At 37.8% G+C, this 21,357-nt stretch overlaps 2 protein-coding genes across 2 annotated transcripts in view; one reads left to right on the plus strand and one right to left on the minus strand.

Moving 5' to 3' along the window:
* The window catches only part of LOC129916545 (uncharacterized), a 179,509-nt gene that overhangs the window by 30,747 nt on the left and 127,405 nt on the right, over positions 1-21,357 (minus strand). The window lies entirely within an intron of this gene.
* Positions 5,858-19,191, plus strand: LOC129916554 (calcium and integrin-binding family member 2). The gene is made up of 4 exons (XM_055996562.1): positions 5,858-6,052; positions 6,513-6,547; positions 17,939-18,204; positions 18,567-19,191. The coding sequence occupies exons 1-4, from the start codon at positions 6,002-6,004 to the stop codon at positions 18,782-18,784; spliced, it is 570 nt and encodes a 189-aa protein (XP_055852537.1). The 5' UTR covers positions 5,858-6,001; the 3' UTR covers positions 18,785-19,191.

A 21,357-nucleotide genomic window follows, 5' to 3' on the forward strand; every position in this document is an offset into this window, starting at 1 on the left:
TCCGGGACACGTCCGGGACATGTCCGAGACACGTCCGGGACATGTCCGAGACACGTCCGGGACATGTCCGGGACACGTCCGGGACATGTCCGGGACACGTCCGGGACATGTCCGGGACACGTCAGGGACATGTCCGGGACATGTCCGGGACACGTCCGGGACACGTCCGGGACACGTCCGGGACACGTCCGGGACACGTCCGCGACATGTCCGGGACACGTCCGGGACATGTCCGGGACACGTCAGGGACATGTCCGGGACACGTCCGCGACATGTCCGGGACACGTCCCGGACATGTCGCGGACACGTCAGGGACATGTCCGGGACATGTCCGGGACACGTCCGGGACACGTCCGGGACACGTCCGGGACACGTCCGCGACATGTCCGGGACACGTCCGGGACATGTCCGGGACACGTCCGGGACATGTCCGGGACACGTCAGGGACATGTCCGGGACACGTCCGCGACATGTCCGGGACACGTCCGGGACATGTCCGGGACACGTCAGGGACATGTCCGGGACACGTCCGCGACATGTCCGGGACACGTCCGCGACATGTCCGGGACACGTCCGGGACACGTCCGGGACACGTCCGCGACATGTCCCGGACACGTCCGGGACATGTCCGGGACACGTCCGGGACATGTCAGTTACACGTCCGCGACACGTCCGGGACATGTCCGGGACACGTCCGGGACATGTCCGGGACATGTCCGGGACACGTCCGGGACACGTCCGGGACATGTCCGGGACATGTCAGGGACACGTCCGGGACATGTCCGGGACATGTCCGGGACATGTCCGGGACACGTCCGGGACATGTCCGGGACATGTCCGAGACACGTCCGGGACATGTCCGAGACACGTCCGGGACATGTCCGGGACACGTCCGGGACATGTCCGGGACACGTCCGGGACATGTCCGGGACACGTCAGGGACACGTCAGGGACATGTCCGGGACATGTCCGGGACACGTCCGGGACACGTCCGCGACATGTCCGGGACACGTCCGGGACATGTCCGGGACACGTCAGGGACATGTCCGGGACACGTCAGGGACATGTCCGGGACATGTCCGGGACACGTCCGGGACACGTCCGGGACACGTCCGGGACACGTCCGCGACATGTCCGGGACACGTCCGGGACACGTCCGGGACACGTCCGCGACATGTCCGGGACATGTCCGGGACATGTCAGGGACACGTCCGGGACATGTCCGGGACACGTCCGGGACACGTCCGCGACATGTCCGGGACACGTCCGGGACATGTCCGGGACACGTCCGGGACATGTCCGGGACATGTCAGGGACACGTCCGGGACATGTCCGGGACACGTCCGGGACACGTCCGGGACGAGTCCGGGACATGTCCGGGACATGTCCGGGACACGTCCGGGACATGTCCGGGACATGTCCGGGATACGTCCGGGACATGTCCGCGACACGTCCGGGACATGTCCGGGACACGTCCGGGACATGTCCGGGACATGTCCGGGACATGTCCGGGACATGTCCGGGACATGTCCGGGACACGTCAGGGACATGTCCAGGACACGTCCGCGACATGTCCGGGACACGTCCGCGACATGTCCGGGACACGTCCGGGACACGTCCGGGACACGTCCGCGACACGTCCGGGACACGTCCGCGACATGTCCCGGACACGTCCGGGACATGTGCGGGACACGTCCGGGACATGTCAGTTACACGTCCGCGACACGTCCGGGACATGTCCGGGACACGTCCGGGACATGTCCGGGACATGTCCGGGACACGTCCGGGACACGTCCGGGACATGTCCGGGACATGTCCGGGACACGTCCGGGACACGTCCGGGACATGTCCGGGACATGTCTGGGACACGTCCGGGACATGTCCGGGACATGTCCGGGACACGTCCGGGACATGTCCTTGACACGTCCGGTACATGTCCGGGCCATGTCCGGGACACGTCCGGGACATGTCCGGGACATGTCCGGGACATGTCCGGGACATGTCCGGGACACGTCCGGGACATGTCCGGGACATGTCAGGGACACGTCCGGGACATGTCCGGGACATGTCCGGGACATGTCCGGGACATGTCCGGGACATGTCCGGGACATGTCCGGGACATGTCCGGGACATGTCCGGGACACGTCCGGGACATGTCCGGGACACGTCCGGGACATGTCCGGGACATGTCCGGGACACGTCCGGGACATGTCCGGGACACGTCCGGGACATGTCCGGGACATGTCAGGGACACGTCCGGGACATGTCCGGGACATGTCCGGGACACGTCCGGGACATGTCCGGGACATGTCCGGGACAGGTCCGGGACACGTCCGGGACATGTCCGGGACATGTCCGAGACACGTCCGGGACATGTCCGAGACACGTCCGGGACATGTCCGGGACACGTCCGGGACATGTCCGGGACACGTCCGGGGATGTCCGGGACACGTCAGGGACATGTCCGGGACATGTCCGGGACACGTCCGGGACACGTCCGGGACACGTCCGGGACACGTCCGCGACATGTCCGGGACACGTCCGGGCCATGTCCGGGACACGTCAGGGACATGTCCGGGACACGTCAGGGACATGTCCGGGACATGTCCGGGACACGTCCGGGACACGTCCGGGAACCGTCCGGGACACGTCCGCGACATGTCCGGGACACGTCCGGGACACGTCCGGGACACGTCCGGGACACGTCCGGGACACGTCCGCGACATGTCCCGGACACGTCCGGGACACGTCCGGGACATGTCCGGGACATGTCCGGGACATGTCAGGGACACGTCCGGGACATGTCCGGGACACGTCCGGGACACGTCCGGGACACGTCCGGGACACGTCCGCGACATGTCCGGGACACGTCCGGGACATGTCCGGGACATGTCAGGGACACGTCCGGGACATGTCCGGGACACGTCCGGGACACGTCCGGGACACGTCCGGGACATGTCCGGGACATGTCCGGGACACGTCCGGGACATGTCCGGGACACGTCCGGGACATGTCCGGGACATGTCCGGGACATGTCCGCGACACGTCCGGGACATGTCCGGGACACGTCCGGGACATGTCCGGGACATGTCCGGGACATGTCCGGGACACGTCAGGGACATGTCCGGGACACGTCCGCGACATGTCCGGGACACGTCCGCGACATGTCCGGGACACGTCCGGGACACGTCCGCGACACGTCCGGGACACGTCCGCGACATGTCCCGGACACGTCCGGGACATGTGCGGGACACGTCCGGGACATGTCAGTTACACGTCCGCGACACGTCCGGGACATGTCCGGGACACGTCCGGGACATGTCCGGGACATGTCCGGGACACGTCCGGGACACGTCCGGGACATGTCCGGGACATGTCCGGGACACGTCCGGGACACGTCCGGGACATGTCCGGGACATGTCTGGGACACGTCCGGGACATGTCCGGGACATGTCCGGGACATGTCCTTGACACGTCCGGGACATGTCCTTGACACGTCCGGGACATGTCCGGGACATGTCCGGGACACGTCCGGGACATGTCCGGGACATGTCCGGGACACGTCCGGGACATGTCCGGGACATGTCCGGGACACGTCCGGGACATGTCCGGGACATGTCCGGGACATGTCAGGGACACGTCCGGGACATGTCCGGGACATGTCCGGGACATGTCCGGGACATGTCCGGGACACGTCCGGGACATGTCCGGGACACGTCCGGGACATGTCCGGGACACGTCCGGGACATGTCCGGGACATGTCCGGGACACGTCCGGGACATGTCCGGGACATGTCCGGGACACGTCCGGGACATGTCCGGGACATGTCCGGGACACGTCCGGGACATGTCCGGGACATGTCCGGGACACGTCCGGGACATGTCCGGGACATGTCAGGGACACGTCCGGGACATGTCCGGGACACGTCCGGGACACGTCCGGGACACGTCCGCGACATGTCCGGGACACGTCCGGGACATGTCCGGGACACGTCCGGGACATGTCCGGGACATGTCAGGGACACGTCCGGGACATGTCCGGGACACGTCCGGGACATGTCAGGGACACGTCCGGGACACGTCCGGGACATGTCAGTTACACGTCCGCGACACGTCCGGGACATGTCCGGGACACGTCCGGGACATGTCCGGGACATGTCCGGGACACGTCCGGGACACGTCCGGGACATGTCCGGGACACGTCCGGGACACGTCCGGGACATGTCCGGGACACGTCCGGGACACGTCTGGGACATGTCCGGGACATGTCCGGGACACGTCCGGGACACGTCCGGGACATGTCCGGGACATGTCTGGGACACGTCCGGGACATGTCCGGGACATGTCCGGGACACGTCCGGGACATGTCCTTGACATGTCCGGGACACGTCCGGGACATGTCCGGGACATGTCAGGGACACGTCCGGGACATGTCCGGGACACGTCCGGGACATGTCAGGGACACGTCCGGGACACGTCCGGGACATGTCCGGGACACGTCCGGGACATGTCCGGGACATGTCCGGGACATGTCAGGGACACGTCCGGGACATGTCCGGGACATGTCCGGGACACGTCCGGGACATGTCCGGGACATGTCCGGGACACGTCCGGGACATGTCCGGGACACGTCCGGGACATGTCCGGGACACGTCCGGGACATGTCCGGGACATGTCCGGGACATGTCCGGGACACGTCCGGGACATGTCCGGGACACGTCCGGGACATGTCCGGGACATGTCCGGGACACGTCCGGGACATGTCCGGGACATGTCCGGGACATGTCAGGGACACGTCCGGGACATGTCCGGGACATGTCCGGGACACGTCCGGGACATGCTCGCGTAAGCGAGCAAAAAAATTTGACCCCAAAAAACTTATTCCGTACTATTTTATGTACATAGGGGAAGTGGGCGCAAGAACGCCTATGTAAGAAAAACCACTTTTGTACTATGTTGTAGTTTGTTATTTTTTTTTTAAGGTGAGTGTTGTTATACCAAAATTGCAACCCACTCTCAATAAAATCCCAATTGAATTACCGTCGAAGAATAATCCAGTATCTCGAATTATTGTCCATGTAAAATTGTTCAACATTGTCAATTTGGAAAAATTTGTGAACAAAGAATCTACATTATACTCGTATTTTATCCACTCGACTAAGCAAGTATATACGTACATTTTATCCTTAACCACAATCGCTTTATGTATATTACAAGAAAAAAAGTCACTTCTAGTATAAATTCGATGCAAAATGTAATAATTATGTGTTCATTTCGAAAACAAAAACCATTTAGGTAAGAGATAAAAAAATTTTTCTCCTCGAGCCAAACCAATATAAATTACACCACAGAATCCAGTGTTCTAACCCAAACACACAACATTTGCGTTTTGAAGACCGCCAAGAGCGTCTAGTCTTACGTATATAAAAATCAATAAATATTACCCCCCGTTAATTCATGACCATTTTCCTAAGGGGTCTAATAATTTCCAACAAAAAAAAAAAAAAGAAGAAAAATCCTTAAAAAACACGGAAACATAACATGATATCGAAAAATTCTCATGTTGATATTTTGCCACAGCTCGACAGCAGGATGCCACACCTCAGAGTGCCACACCATATCAGCTCTCGCTTTTTACTTCTTCAACCAAACAACAAAAACAACAACGAGTCATAAAATAAAATCGCATTTAAGCTAGAAAGAACAAAATATAAGCAGAACCACTCCTTAATTAATTTCCATATAAAAATAGAAAGGAAGGACGAAGGAGTTTCACCCACAACCGCCGCCAACGACGTTATACGATCTAACGACAAGTACTGCTGTCTTACACGGTTTTGGCTTTTAGTATTTTTCAGTCTCTCAACGAACGTGACACATCCATAAGGACATCTCCAATTTACCCCCTAGAGTCGACATCGAGACACTCAAGCAAGTCTCTAGCAAAACTATACTTTCAACGAATAAATAAATATATTGCATTGGAATATCCTTTCACAAGGATGGGCAACAAAATTGTTACATTCACCGAACAGCAATTGGACGATTACCAGGTGATTTCCACTTGAGAGCGTAACAATGCAGTGTGTCGTCCTGGCAGTGCTATATCCTGGACCCGTTTTTTTTTTTTAGATGTGTCCTGGAAAAGGCAATGCAGCTGGGCAGGGACACAGGGCATACATACGTACATACATTTGAGAACAATCTCAACACACTTGAAATTTTTGCTGAAAGTCATGGCTGTCTTCAACATTTATCTTTGCAATTTTTATCCTTTTTTTTTTCTTGGTGGTTTTCTTCATGTGATGTGGTGCGGTATACTTTTGGGATAAAACCGAATGACTTGTGTCCTGATGGCAAATGCTGGTGACCATGTACCAAACCAATTTGGGGGTAACAAAAAAAAACTACAACTTTCAACGGCGCATTTGGGGAACAAAAAAAAAAACAACAACAATAACACACGGAACACCATCGTTATTTTTATCTTGCGGACTCTTGCTACAACACAAGGATTGTACGTTTTTTACACGAAAGGAGATTTTACGGTAAATTAGCTTAATACAGTGATGTATAGTAAGAGAAAGTATAGTGAGTGCTTAGTCTTTAGAGTGATGCAGTGGTCTTGAGGTTTTTTTTTTTGATTTTTCTTAAAAATAATCCATTTTTTTTTTGTGTTGACTAGTTCGAGTGTGCATTTTTGTTATAATAGTATGAAGTAGCTCTTCAGTAAGGATTACGTAAATCTCTGTTCTGCTGTAGATGGAGTATAATATTTTTTATTTGTAGTTTTTTTTTTTTGTTTTCTTTTTTTGTTTTAGAGTGAAAGTCCTTGGGAAAATGTGAACATTTCAACATTGATTTTGTTAGTAATGAGATCAGATACTGTGATTTGGATTAACCAATATAGGTATAGGAAGATATCTACTCGAATGAGTACGTACATCAATAGAATTTGAAAAAAAGATTTCCATTAACTGATTCGATATTCACAATTCGAAGAATTTTTAGATTTAATAATGTTTTTTTCCATGTAATTTTAATCAGTGATTTCGCGTTTCAAAGGAGTATTCTTTGAACTATCGGTTTTTTCTAAGTTCTGATAAAAGTGAGAAAATAAATTGAACAGAATTATCAACAACCAATATATCATACCTGAATAAATAAGGATTTTAATAAATAAAAAAAGTCTGATTCCAAGAAGAATTCAGCTAGAACTACATCGAAACACAAAGTAAAAAAAAAATATAACAAGTAAACAAAATTACAAAAACAAAATTTATTGATGTGACATATAAAAATATAAAATTGAAAAATTAGAAACTTTTTTCTACTTTTTTCACTTTGTATTTAACCATTTTTTTTTTAAATATGTTTCAAAGAAATAGAACAAACAGACAAAAATCTAATAATGTAACTTTTCAAAAAAAAAAGTAAAAAAGAATAGGAACTTTACCCATTCTAACTCTTGAAACTAATTTTTTTGCTGTTACTAAGTGTGACTATCGATTTCAATATCAATCTTGTTTCTATAACTCCTTGCTAAGAAAATGGCCTTTTGACCTTTTTTTTTAAATTCACATTTGCTTACCCTACTCAAACGTCAAATTTCTAAAAAAAAACCTGAATAATCAGATTTTTAAATTATATTATTTCTCTGACATAATATTTGCCTCCAAGACTTGCCATATGAGCCTAGTCGCATAGAAAAACTGAAAAAAAAAAATTAAAATTTAAAGAGCGGCAAATCTTGATAAGATATCGCTAAGCAAGTCGTGTGTATATTTTTTTTTAAGTATGACGATCTAATAACAAAAAAGTGCGTAGGGTAGAAGGGGGAGGATTTGCCAGGATTTAGGAAAATTGACTTAACGCAAAGTTTTTACGTTTCTTTTAATTTTTTTATATCTGATATTATTATTGACTTTATTATCTTCACAAAAATATTTTTTTCATTTTGCTATATTAATTATTTCTATTTTTAATAATTTATTCAAAAAAACGAAAAGTGATGTGGCAAAGCCTCCCCAGGTGGGAGGCTTTGCCACGGGGGTGGGGAGGGATTGCCAGTTACCTAAATATCAAAGTTAATACAAATAAAACCAATAATCATAAACAAAACTTCTTTTTAGCTGAAAATACGAAGAAGGGACTGATTTTTAAGGATTCTGCCATCCTCTTTTGAGGAAGCTCGCTTCTGGCAAATGTACCCCATGGGGTGCATTTGCCAGAGCAAAATCTACCCAAAAACAAATGGCAAATGCACCCCACAAGCTAATCTTTCAAAAATTTACTTATAACTTTTTTATAAGTTAAACAGTAAAAAATCGCTTCTACACAGCATAGTACACATAATTTTGAAAAGATATTTGTATCAAAAAGTAATTTAACACGACAAATACCTACAATTTACGACGGTTATGTACCTTCATATTTTGGTTCTCAACATTAAAAAACTAACACAAGCGTCTAATTTATTTCGTGTCCAGCCAAAAGCTGTCAAACTTTGTGCAAAGTTTTCAATCATAAATGTGCAACAGAAAATGATTTTTCGGTATTTAATATTCTGTTGGTTTGGAAAAAAACCTGGACTGGCAAAGGTACCCCACTGGCAAATGCTCCCCCTTCTACCCTATACACCCTAGTGTACCATTATTAAAATTTATTATTCAATATTGTTTTGGTGTAAGACATTTTTCTATTTTCATCAGGATTATTTATTAATTTCTTGGGGTTTAAATTAATTTATAATTGAATTTGGTGTAATTCGCATTCGGTCTTGACATCATAGTCTAAGAGTCCACAGTATTTTTTGGGAATGGAGGTAGGTATAACTAAAATCTGAGTATGCAATTTTATAGCCTTTTGCGTTATAATAACGATCACTGTTAAATATTGATTTCAGGGGGTTAAAAATGGTCAGTTTTTCAATTCATATTAGTAGGCTAAATTCACATTACTTCATATTCTTTATACATGAACTGATGCCCTGTTATTTCTCCTAAGCCTGAAGAAGTCAATCTTGACGATACAATTAATACAAAGATATAAGCTGTTTAAGCGGCTTTGTTTTGGAGACTTTGCTGTTTAATTTTTTGTTTGTTTGTTTTTTTTTTTTTTTTTAATTTTAAACTCTCCAAGAAATGAGCTGACTTCCATGGATCAAAACTGGGTTTTATGGTTTTTCTAATAGTTCCTATGGCTATAACTGAACGAAATTAAAATGGGACCACATTGCAGCCACCACCAGCTTTCCAATACAAAATTGGTTCACTCAGTCCAAAGCTATGATGTAACAAACATAAAAAAAAAAATTGAATACCTCCTCCTTTTTGGAAGTCGGTAAAAAAAGCTTATATCTTAACTTCTATTTGTCGTTGCCGTTTTTTTGGCGTGTTAGTATCTATGTCCACCCCTATTTCTAAAAAAACTTGGGCGTAAGTAAAAACAATATAAAAAAATTTGTAGCTATTATAATAAGCTACAACCCTTGCATAATTATTTGAGTGGACTGAAAAACACTTTTTTTTCGAATTTCAAATAGCAATAGCGCGGAAAAGTTGCGAATGATGACTAATAAGGGTTTAAAAAATAATCAAAATCAGTTCATATCTTCCGGTCGCGCATCGGCTCTGAAGTATGAAAAAATTAAAAAAAAATGGTATTTTTACAAAAAAAATTTACCACCCTAACATATTATTTTTTGAACATAATAGCTTTAGAAAACTTTCATATGAGCTAAATATTAAGTAGAAAAAAAAATTGGCTTAAATTGGTTAAGGACTTCAGTGGCGCATGTGTTTCAAAATTTGTCAAAAATGGTAGAAATCATATTTTTGCGATATTTTTTTCCTTTTTATAAACTATTTGTAAAATTATTATTTTTACCAAATAAGAATTAAAAATGAAGTTGACACAATCAGTGAAAGCCATGAAGTCGCTGAAGTAATAAAAATCTTTCGGTCGAGTACGATTTGGCTATTTATTATTCTCTTTGCCGCACAGTGGTGCCTTTGGTGCTTTTTGGCTTCAAAAATCATTTTCACGGCCATTTCGTGATGAAAAGTCATGAAATTTAGAACACTGAAGTATATAAGTATAAGATATACGAAAAAGCTACCAACTTTTTTTTTACTCAAAATGGTGGTCCCAAAATGGCAATCAGAATAAGCATATATAGAATCTTCTTTTGCGAAACTGATTATAAACTAAAAATTTAGCTAATTGATGAAAAACAGATGTTCGACTTTTGAATTAGGTACAACTGTTTATATTCAATGAAAAAAAAAATTCAAATATTGTTGAAACAAAGTTCAAAAAGTGCCAAAGTAGTAAACCGCACTTTTGACCTTACTTTTGTGCTGTTTGATATGAACTGATTTTGATTATTTTTTAAACCCTTATTAGTTATCACCATTCGCAACTTTTCCGCGCTATTGCGATTTGAAATTCGAAAAAAAGTGTTTGTCGGCCCACTCTAATAAATGTTTATCTCAAAAAGGTAAATCAATATCAAGAAAATACAAAAAATAAGGAAGAGAATTGAAATAGTACAAATTATTTCTCTTGAAACCTTTTAAAATCAGAAAATAGGATTTAAAAAATAATTTTGATACTATCAACTGCATACTTAATAACTTTTTAATCGTTTTGCATTAAAAACGCAATTTTATTTTTTCTGTTTTTGTTTAAAAACAAATAAGAGCATTGTATTTTGAAAACTAAAATAGTACTTAATTACATAAAATTTTGAAAAAAATTAGTTAAAAATTTTGTTTTCAATTTTTTTTTTCAAAATTTTGATTTTGAAAACTAATTCTTGAAAAACTGTATCATAAATAAGCTTTATTCAAAAACAAGATAAAGGGTCTAGGGTTTTGGCTTTAAAAAAAGGTATAGCACGTCATTGTAGGTGTAACCGTTAATTTTTAATATTTTTTTTTTCCAAATTATGTCAATTTTTTAGAAAATTTGCTCCTTACGGCTAAACGGGGGGGGGGGGGGGGAATAGACCCCCCTTCCTATACAATTTTTTTCTTGCCTCGATCCAACCTACACGCTCCAGCTTTTTGGCACATTACTTATGAATCACCCTGTATAATAATTTTTGAAATTGAATCATTACAATTCAATCATTCACAAAAAATAGTTTTTGAATATTCACTTTTTATTATAAACAATAAAAAGCTAAAAAATTTATCTATGTCACTTTTAATAGAGTAATTTACTTTCACAAAAACGATAACGATTTGAAAAAAAAAATCACAACATTTTCCGTAACTCTTCGGCGTTTCAACCGAACCTACTCATACTTATAGCCATGATCGATCATACAAAAAACTACTTATTTTCAATTGCAAGTATTGCCAATTTTTTTATTTTATACAACATAGTACAAAAACCCCCACTTCTTCTATATTAAACCAAAAAGCTATTTTGGAATGTTGGACTTCATCAATATTGAACATTCTATGTTTTGACGCTGTCGTAGAAATTATTATACGTGTATACGTACAAGTATTGGTTTCGTGTCGAAAAAAAATTTGAGGTTTTAATCAAAACCAACGCGTTGCAACGATGATGGAGAATTCCAAAAAAAAATGGGTCTCGCAATTCCGTCCATGCATCTGTGCGTCCATCTGTTCAAATTTCCACAGCCTAAACGGGTGGACGGATTTTCTTCCAATTTGGTACAGATGGTTTTTATGGAATTCTGAAAGTTTTTTTTTTTTATGTCTCACTTAGAAAGTGTACCTCCCATACAAATTTTTCATCTTATACCAAAACTTTGCAAAGCGATTGCAATAAAACAGTATTTTTATTTTTTCCAAAAAAGTCAAATAAAAAATTTTTTTTTATAAAATTTACCACTTCAAAGATATATGAAAAAACAAAACTATTTTCGACATTAGGACCAAACAATAATTGACACGCGTCCTGTCAAATACTTTGCACTCGCTTTCATCAGACTTGTCTCAGTTTACTTTCAAAACTTCAACCGAAATAAAACACTCTAAGTACATTTACCTATACATCACGCAGATTTGTACAGTTTTTGTTCATTCATAATATTCTTAAATAAATTCTGATTTGAAAAAATTGAGTTAATATTTTAAGTAAAAGGAAAAAAAAAAACACGTATACACCCGAGTGTACCCAATATCAGAAAGTATTTTTTTTACGTAAATAAAATATCTAGTACTTTTAAGTTGAACAAATTAATGGCGTTTTCGATTGGCAGTCCGGAAGCGTCCGGAATCATTCTGAAAGCGTTTTATTCGCACAAAACTAATAGTTTTGTGTGAATAAAACTTTTTCAGAATGATTCCGGACGCTTCCAGGGCCCTATTTCACCAACTACAAGTTACAAGCACAAATTTGTAACTTGTAGATCACAAGTACAAATTTGTACAATGAAATTCTGTTTCACAAAGTACAAATAAGTTATTCACAAATTTGTGATTATCGAAAAAAAAAATTACAACTAACTTTTGAAAACCACAAGTTTGTAGAATTACCGTTTCACCAAATATATTTTTTTCTTGTAAACAACAAGTTTTTCTCAAAAAATTGTAAAGCTCGTTTTAGTCTTAGCTATGACTGTTGAGTTACTTAGCTCATAACGACAGAAGTTAAAATTTGTTTCAAATGAAAACTAAGTTGATAAGAATATGAAAAAATAGGATTGCCATTTTTTAAACTTGAGCTCTTATTTGGCAACCCTATTTTAAACGGAAAATTGTCAAATAACTAATACTGTCATATCTTAGTAGTTTAATCAAATAAGAACATTTTTTAAATGCCAAACAAAATTGTAAATATATAGGTATGTATTAAGGTTTTTGTATTGCTGGATTATTTTATAATGACATCCATGGATTTATAGAAGTAAAACCAAAGGTAAAATAATAATATTGTAAATAGTGAGGAAAATTAATAAAATAATTTAAGGAATGAAGAACTACAAATATGAGAAATAAAAACAAGCCTCTTTGATCAAAAGAGAACGAATTTTTCATACTTAAGAGGCAGGTTATAGCGATCAGCAAAATTTTTTAAACAGATATTTTGTGATGTTTCATTCGATTTGAAGCACAAATGCTATACCAATTTTTAAAGCATTTGTTTTTCATTACAAATAAACAAAAAAAAAAATATTTATTGCAAATAAAAAAAAAATGCATTCATTGCAACTGAAATAAATTGCATTTAAAAAAAATATTTATTGCAAAAAAAAATTTTGCAAAAAAAATATAATTGCAACTGAAAAATATTTGCATTGAAAATAAAAATTTTATTGCAAATTAAAATATACTTAAAACAAATTTTATCGAAAATAAAAAATTTTCTCAATAGAAAAAAATTAAGGCAAAATGTGTGTGCATTAAATATTTTTCTTAAATTCTATGAATTTCTTACAATGCGTATACCCCAAATATCAATCAAACAATGCGTATCTGACCATACCTACATTAGTTATTTCAAAAAAGTCAAAACTGTAAGGGATTTGACGAATATTAAAAAATATATTTGATACACAACATTTTGCATTTATTTTTTTTAACCCTCTACTGCATGAATTATGAACGAAATGAAATAAAAATTTTTTTAACAATTTTTTAGCTTTATTAGGGGTTGAAAAAAGGTATTACATAGAAATTTTTATTTTTTTACATTTATATACATTTTTAGAAACATAAACCATATATGGGTTAGTATGCAGCAAGTCGATTTCCAGCAAACAATTAATAACCCATATATGGTTTAGTATGCATTCAAGGTATGTTTTGTAAAATATGTTTTTATTACATTTGACTTTCCTTATTCATGGAATTTATTCAAACTCTTTCTTTTATGATTGTTGCAGAAGAACACCTTCCATTTTCTACATGTACACAATACGTTTTCAGTTCCCAAATTTGACATATTGGTGTTTTTGTTTGCCATTCAGGGATATGGTCGATTTTTTCAGTTAGTACTGATTTCAACGGCTTTTGCCCTTGCTTGTTGTGAGTGAATTGGAGTTTCGGGATTAGATGGGGCTGGACTTCCGTGACTTGTATATAACTCCCTCAGCTTTGTTTTGTTGCATCTCTGCTTTGATCACCTGCCAAAGCTGAAGGGCATCATCTTTTTTGTGACATTTTAGGTGTTACAGATTTGCAAAAGTGCTCGGAGATGGCTTGTTTGATGTTAAAAAGGGCCAGAATCTGAAGCTAGATCGTCATCACTTCGAAAGCCATCACCAGTTTTAGCATTTACACACTTATTTTTTCCAAGAAAGTCTTCTAATTAATTTTACAAAAAAAAAAAAATTCCCACAAAAATCAGCAATGTAAGTCGCCAACGCTTGATAACCCATATATGGTGTTTTGGAAAAAACGCAAAAAAAGACAAAAATTATTAAAAAAACAAAAAAACAAACTTCGTAAACATATAAAAGTATAATAAATTCATACGAAACTTGAAAACACTTGAAAAGTTCACACTTTTATTCACTGATTTGCACTTTAGACATGCTCTTGAAACAATGAGTTTATTTCAGAATCACGACTCTCTCATTTATAATAAAAACCGGTTAATTATACAAAAATAGACATAGTTTTATTAAAGTTTTTTCTTTTTGACATTTGGTGCAATATAACGGGAATAAATCGATATGAAATCGATAAACCATATATGGGTTAGTATGCGGTAGAGGGTTAATGCAGAAAATGTTTTATTTGTAATATATTTTTTTTTGCAATTCAAAATATATTTATTTGCAATAAAAATATTATTTTCAATGCAAATATTTTTCTGTTGCAATTAAATTTTTTTTGTAGCAAATTTTTTTATTTGCAATAAATATTTTTTTTAATGCAAATATTTTTCAGTTGCAATAAAAATTTTTTCACCCTGAATAATAATAACATAGCTTTTCTAAAAATAATAATAATGGCCTTCGGCATAAGGCCATTTTAAACACTTTAATCACTCTAAATACGGTTTTTACAAACTTGTATCAAAAATGACATACGTCTTGACTCTTGTAGAAAATTTTCACAAATAAATAGAAACTTGTAACTTTTTTTTTTTGGTGAAACAGAAACCCACAAGAAACTTGAAAGCTTACAAATTTGTTACTTGTAAAATACAATTTTTGGTGAAACAGAAAATGGATTTTTTCACAAATTTAAAATTGTAGATTACAAGTACAATTTTGTGATCACAAGAAACTGGTGAAACAAAATTTCTCGATTTTTTCACAAATATTGTGAAAATTACTTGTAATTACAAATTTGTAAGTTGGTGAAATAGGGCCCAGGTTACCCCTGAGTTAACACCGTTTCATGAATACACCTATTATTACATTTCATGAAAAAAAAAGACAGTCACAATTTTTAAAACAACAAAACTTCGTTTAAAAACAAACGTTTTAAATTGTTAGTTATTTAATACAAGTCACATTTAAACCCATGTAATTTTATGGCGTTTTCGATTGGAAGTCTGGGCCCTATTTCACCAACTTACAAATTTGTAATTACAAGTAATTTTCACAATATTTGTGAAAAAATCGAGAAATTTTGTTTCACCAGTTTCTTGTGATCACAAAATTGTACTTGTAATCTACAATTTTAAATTTGTGAAAAAATCCATTTTCTGTTTCACCAAAACTTGTATTTTACAAGTAGTAACAAATTAGTGAGCTTTCAAGTTTCTTGTGGGTTCCTGTTTCACAAAAAAAAAAGTTACAAGTTTCTATTTATTTGTGAAAATTTTCTACAAGAGTCATTTTTGTTACAAGTTTGTAAAAACCGTATTTAGAGTGATTAACGTATTAAATGGCCTTACGCCGATGTCCATTATTATTATTTTTAGAAAAGCTATGTTATTGTTATTCAAGGTTGTAAAAATGCATTTGAAATTTAAAAAAAAAATCATTTATTGCAAGTAAAAAAAATTCATAGTGAAAAAAATTGCATTAAAAAAATTTTTATTGCAACTGAAAAATATTTATTGCAAATAAAAAAATTTGCTTTAAAAAAAATATTATTGCAACTGAAAAATATTTGCATTGAAAATAATATTTTTATTGAAATAATATTTTTATTGCAAATAAATATATTTTGCATTACAAAAAAATTATATTACAAATAAAACAATTTCTGCAAAAATAATTGCAAAATGTGTGTATTAAATATTTTTTTAAATATTCGTCGAATCCCCTACAGTTTTGACTTTTTGGCCTAAGATAATGTTCAATAGTATAGGTAGTTGAAATAACTAATGTTGGTATGGTCGGATACCCAAAATTGTAAGAAATTCGAAGAATATTAAGAAAAAATATTTAATGCACACACATTTTGCCTTGATTTTTCTATCTATTGAGAAAATTTTTTATTTGCGATAAAATTTGTTTTTAGTATATTCTAATTTGCAATAAAATTATTATTTTCAATGCAAATATTTTTCAGTTGCAATTACATTTTTTTAATGCAAATTTTTTTGTTTTTTTTTTGTAATAAATATTTTTTTTTTGAATTTGTAATGGAAAGCAAATGCTTTAAAAATTGGTAGAGCATTTGTGTTTCAAATCGAATGAAAACATCACAAAATATCTGTTTAAAAAATGTTCCTGGTCGCTATTACCTGTCTCTTAAGTATGTAAAAATTCGTTCTCTTTTGATCAAAGAGGCTTGTTTTTATTTCTCATATTTGTAGTTCTTCATTCCTTAAATAATTTTATTAATTTTCCTCACTATTTACAATTTTATCATTTTACCTTTTGTTTTACTTCTATAAATCCATGTCATTATAAAATAATAAATAATTATAAAAATAATCCAGCAATACAAAAATCCTAATATATATTTACAATTTTGTTTAGCACTTAAAAAATTTTCTTATTTGATCTAACTACTAACATATGACTGTACTAGTTATTTGACAATTTTTCGTTTAAAAGAGGGTTGCTTAAGTTTTAAAAACGGCAATCCTATTTTTTCATATTCAATATCAACTTAGTTTTTATTTGAAACCAATTTTAACTCTGTCATTATGAGTTAAGTAACTCAACGGTCACCGCTAAAACTATAAAAAGCTTTACAAGTTTGTGAGATAAACTTGTTGTTTACAAGAAAAAAATATATTTGGTGAAACGGTAATTCTACAAACATGTGGTTTTCAAAAGTTAGTTGTAGTTTTTTTTATCGATTATCACAAATTTGTGAATTACTTATTTGTACTTTGTGAAACAGAATTCCATTGTACAAATTTGTACTTATGATCTACAAGTTACAAATTTGTGCTTGTAACTTGTAGTTGGTGAAATAGGGCCCTGGTAAACGTGGTAAAGTTTGGTAAATGTTTGAAATGTGCATGGGTAAGGCAGTTTGTTTACCATTTTACCAGTTTTAAACCCAGTTTACACCGTTTGCATTAATACCCCTTATAATTCTTTACCAGAATGAACAGTAAATTCGAATCTCATTGCTTTTAAAGATGATCCTCTTTTAATTAAGGGATTCAATGATTTTGGTATAAAGTTTTTCAAAAATAAAGTCAAAGATACTCTAAATAGATAGCAGATACCCATCTAAAGTAATCAAATTACAAAATACATCATGATTCAAGAAGTTAAAAAAAAAAAAAAATTCCACACACAAGTCAAATAAAATTAAATCTCTAAACTGCACATTTACAGAAAATTGGTTTACCTAACCATTGAAAGGAACTTCCCTTCTAAGTGCGGTCTCTATCCTCATCTAAAATGACCATCTATATTCTTCCCTTGGTAGTACACACAGCTTAACTGTATTCAAAAATTGTAATTTTTTTTGTTCTTTCTGTTGTCCTTTGTTCTTGTATGCAATGCAATTTTAATCCAAAAAAAAAAAAAATTGTTGTGTTTTCTTTCTGTTTTTTGATTTTGTTTTTTATATCATTCCTACCTACAGGGTACACAAACGTTTTCGAGAAATTCGACCGGATTTGGTGCCACGCCAAATGACTGAAGGACAAGCATCTAGTGTCAAAGTTCCACGTGAGTGCATCGAGAAATTGCCCGAACTAAAGGAAAATCCATTTCGTACGAGGATATGCGAAGCATTTTCTCGTGATGGTCTCGGCAATTTGTCGTTTGAGGATTTCCTAGACTTTCTTTCGGTATTCAGCGAACAGGCGCCAAGGGACATCAAGGTTTTCTATGCTTTTAAAATTTATGGTAAGCTTTGTAAAAAAAAAAAAAATGAAAGAAAAAAAAAAAAAAACAAGACTAAACAAGAGAGAGTGGGCATCACAAACAAATGTAATTGAAAACCGATTGCATCTGGAAGCTTCTCAACTCTTGACTTGACTCTCTCGAGTTGTCGTCTTGTCCACACTCCATAGATAAATAATTGCGTAAATATTTACAATTTGTTCTATAAGATGGAAAAATAATATGATTTTTCCTTTTTGTTTTTTTTTTTTTAATTTTCTTTTAGTTTATTTTTATGTTGTCCTTCCTTCCATATCTTTGTTAAATACAGAGAATGGATTTTTTGCTTTTTTATCGATTACATGAAAAAATATATGTATTTATAGACTTCGACCAGGATGGTTTCATTGGACGTGCCGACCTAAAATCTGTTCTGACAACAATGACAAAAAATGACCTTAGCCCCGAAGAACAGCAACAGATTGCGGATAAAGTTATCGAGGAGGCGGATGTCGATGGTGATGGTCAATTGTCCTTTCTGGAGTTCGAGCATGTTATCCTTAGGGCACCAGATTTTCTATCGACATTTCATATAAGGATTTAAGTGCATCAGTTTCAGCAGAGAGCTTCAGATGTGCCCTGTGCTAGTATACTGTGTTTCTGTGGCTCGTTGTGGTAGCATGCTGACAAGATTCTTCGAGAGAGATGAAAGTTCCTACTTCTTTGATGGCGCATCCTTCTACATTTTATAGTTCGGTAAATTTGTTGGCCATGTATGAAGGTATGAAGGATTATAACATTGTGTATGTTAGGTGTAGGTACGAGTAGTATCTCGAAGGATTTTTGCAGCAGCTACCAGCAGCTACATGATGTGCACACGAATTTAGTGTAGGTTGTTGAGAATAGAAAATAATATATATTAAATCTAATAAAGTTTTAATACCATCTGATGTGTATGTGTAGGTGTATTGTATACTTGTAGTTGTAAAATATATTATCTTAAAGATTGTTGCATACAAAAAAAAAGCATTTTGTTTTCTTTTTGCTGGATTTTATATTTTTCTATTTAAGAAAGAAAGGTTGAGTATGACGTCACGCTTAAGTTAACTTCAAGAATTTCATGAAGCAAAATAAAGCAAAATATATCCAAAAACTGAATTTCAGTTAGGTAATCGAAACAAGGTTAGGCGATGTACAATACCAGTTTAAAGGAACTTTTGGATTTCTGTCATTGAAATAGGCTAAGGAGACCTTTCTTTTGATAGGAGGACATTTTTTAAAATGCATATTTTTGAAAATATTTAAATTATAGATTTGTATTTTTTGTAACGAAGAAAAAATAACAAAAATAATAAAAAATTATTAACCCTCTACTGCATGAATTATGAACGAAATGATATACAATTTTTTTTAACAATTTTTTAGCTTTATGAGGGGTTGAAAAAAGGTATTACATAAATTTTTTTATTTTTTTACATATATATACATTTTTAGAAACATAAACCATATATGGGTTAGTATGCAGCAAGTCAATTTCCAGCAAACAATTAATAACCCATATATGGTTTAGTATGCATTCAAGGTATGTTTTTATTACATTGGACTTTCCTTATTCATGGAATTTATTCAAACTCTTTCTTTTATCATTGTTGCAGAAGAACACCTTTAATTTTCTACATGTACACAATACGTTTTCAGTCCCGAAATTTGATATATTGGTGTTTTTGTTTGCCATTCAGGGATATGGTCGATGTTTTCAGTTAGTACTGAATTCAACGGCTTTTGCCCTTGGTTGTTGTGAGTGAATTGGAGTTTCGGGATTAGATGGGGCTGGACTTCCGTGACTTGTATATAACTACTTCAGCTTTGTTTTGTTCCATATCTGCTTTGATCACATGCCAAAGCTGAAGGGCATCATCTTTTTCGTGACATTTTAGTTGTTACAGATTTGCAAAAGTGCTCGGAGATGGCTTGTTTGATGTTAAAAAGGGCCAGAATCTAAAGCTAGATCGTCATCACTTCGAAAGCCATCACCAGTTTTAGCATTAACACACTTATTTTTTCCATAGAAAGTCTTCCAATTCAATAAAAAAAAAAAAAACAATTCCCACAAAAATCAGTAATGTAAGTCGCCAACGCATGATAACCCATATATGGTGTTTTTGAAAAAAACGCAAAAAAAAGACAAAAATTATTAAAAAAACAAAAAACAAACTTCTTAAACATATAAAAGTATAATAAATTCATACGAAACTTATTTTTAATTGGATGCAACTTACTTATTTCTTATAAAAAAACACTTGAAAAGTTCACACTTTTATTCACTGATTTGCACTTTAGACATGCTCTTGAAACAATGAGTTTATTTCAGAATCACAACTCTCTTACTGATAATAAAAACCGGTTAATTATAAAAAAATAGACATAGTTTTATTAAAGTTTTTTCTTTTTGACATTTGGTGCAATATAACAAGAATAAATCGATATGAAATCGGTAAACCATATATGGGTTAGTATGCGGTAGAGGGTTAAAATTATTTTTTGTAGTTTTTGTACCTAAAATAAAAGGCCTATTCACAAACAACAAATCCAAACCATATTTCAGCCTTATTGTGATAGTTGATAAATACTGAAATTTGGGATTTTTGAACCTAATTTAGGTATAGGAAAACTTTTCAACTTTTAAATGGAATTTTGTAATTCGATTTCATTTAGGACCATTCTGTGCTGTCAAAAATTTTCTTAATTAAATAATAAGATATCGAAATATAATTTTTATCCGCTATCGACTGATATTTGAAAATCACAATAAACCTGATAGTCCTGCTTATTTTATATACAGAACAAATTTTATTCATTTATCCGTTGAAGAAAAATAAAATGCACGAAGCACGACTAGGGTCGCACGTACTTGCTCTTGCAGTTCAAAGCACTTTTATGTTAGTTTACTTGTAGATTTTAAGATTTATAAATTAAAAAAATTTTTTTGATGTTGGGGAAGAGCCGACATTTAGGGAAAAATTTTGTTAAAAAATAAAAAAAAAAGTATTTTTTTATTTGACTTAAAAAAAAAATGCAGTTTTATTGCAATTGCTTTGAATATTACGTCTGCAAAGTTTAATCAAAATCGTTAGAGCCGTTTTCGAGTTATTTGGTTTGAATTGAAAAATTTGTATG

Source organism: Episyrphus balteatus, chromosome 1 (assembly GCF_945859705.1).
Source record: "Episyrphus balteatus chromosome 1, idEpiBalt1.1, whole genome shotgun sequence".
Classification (NCBI taxonomy): Eukaryota; Metazoa; Arthropoda; class Insecta; order Diptera; family Syrphidae; genus Episyrphus; species Episyrphus balteatus.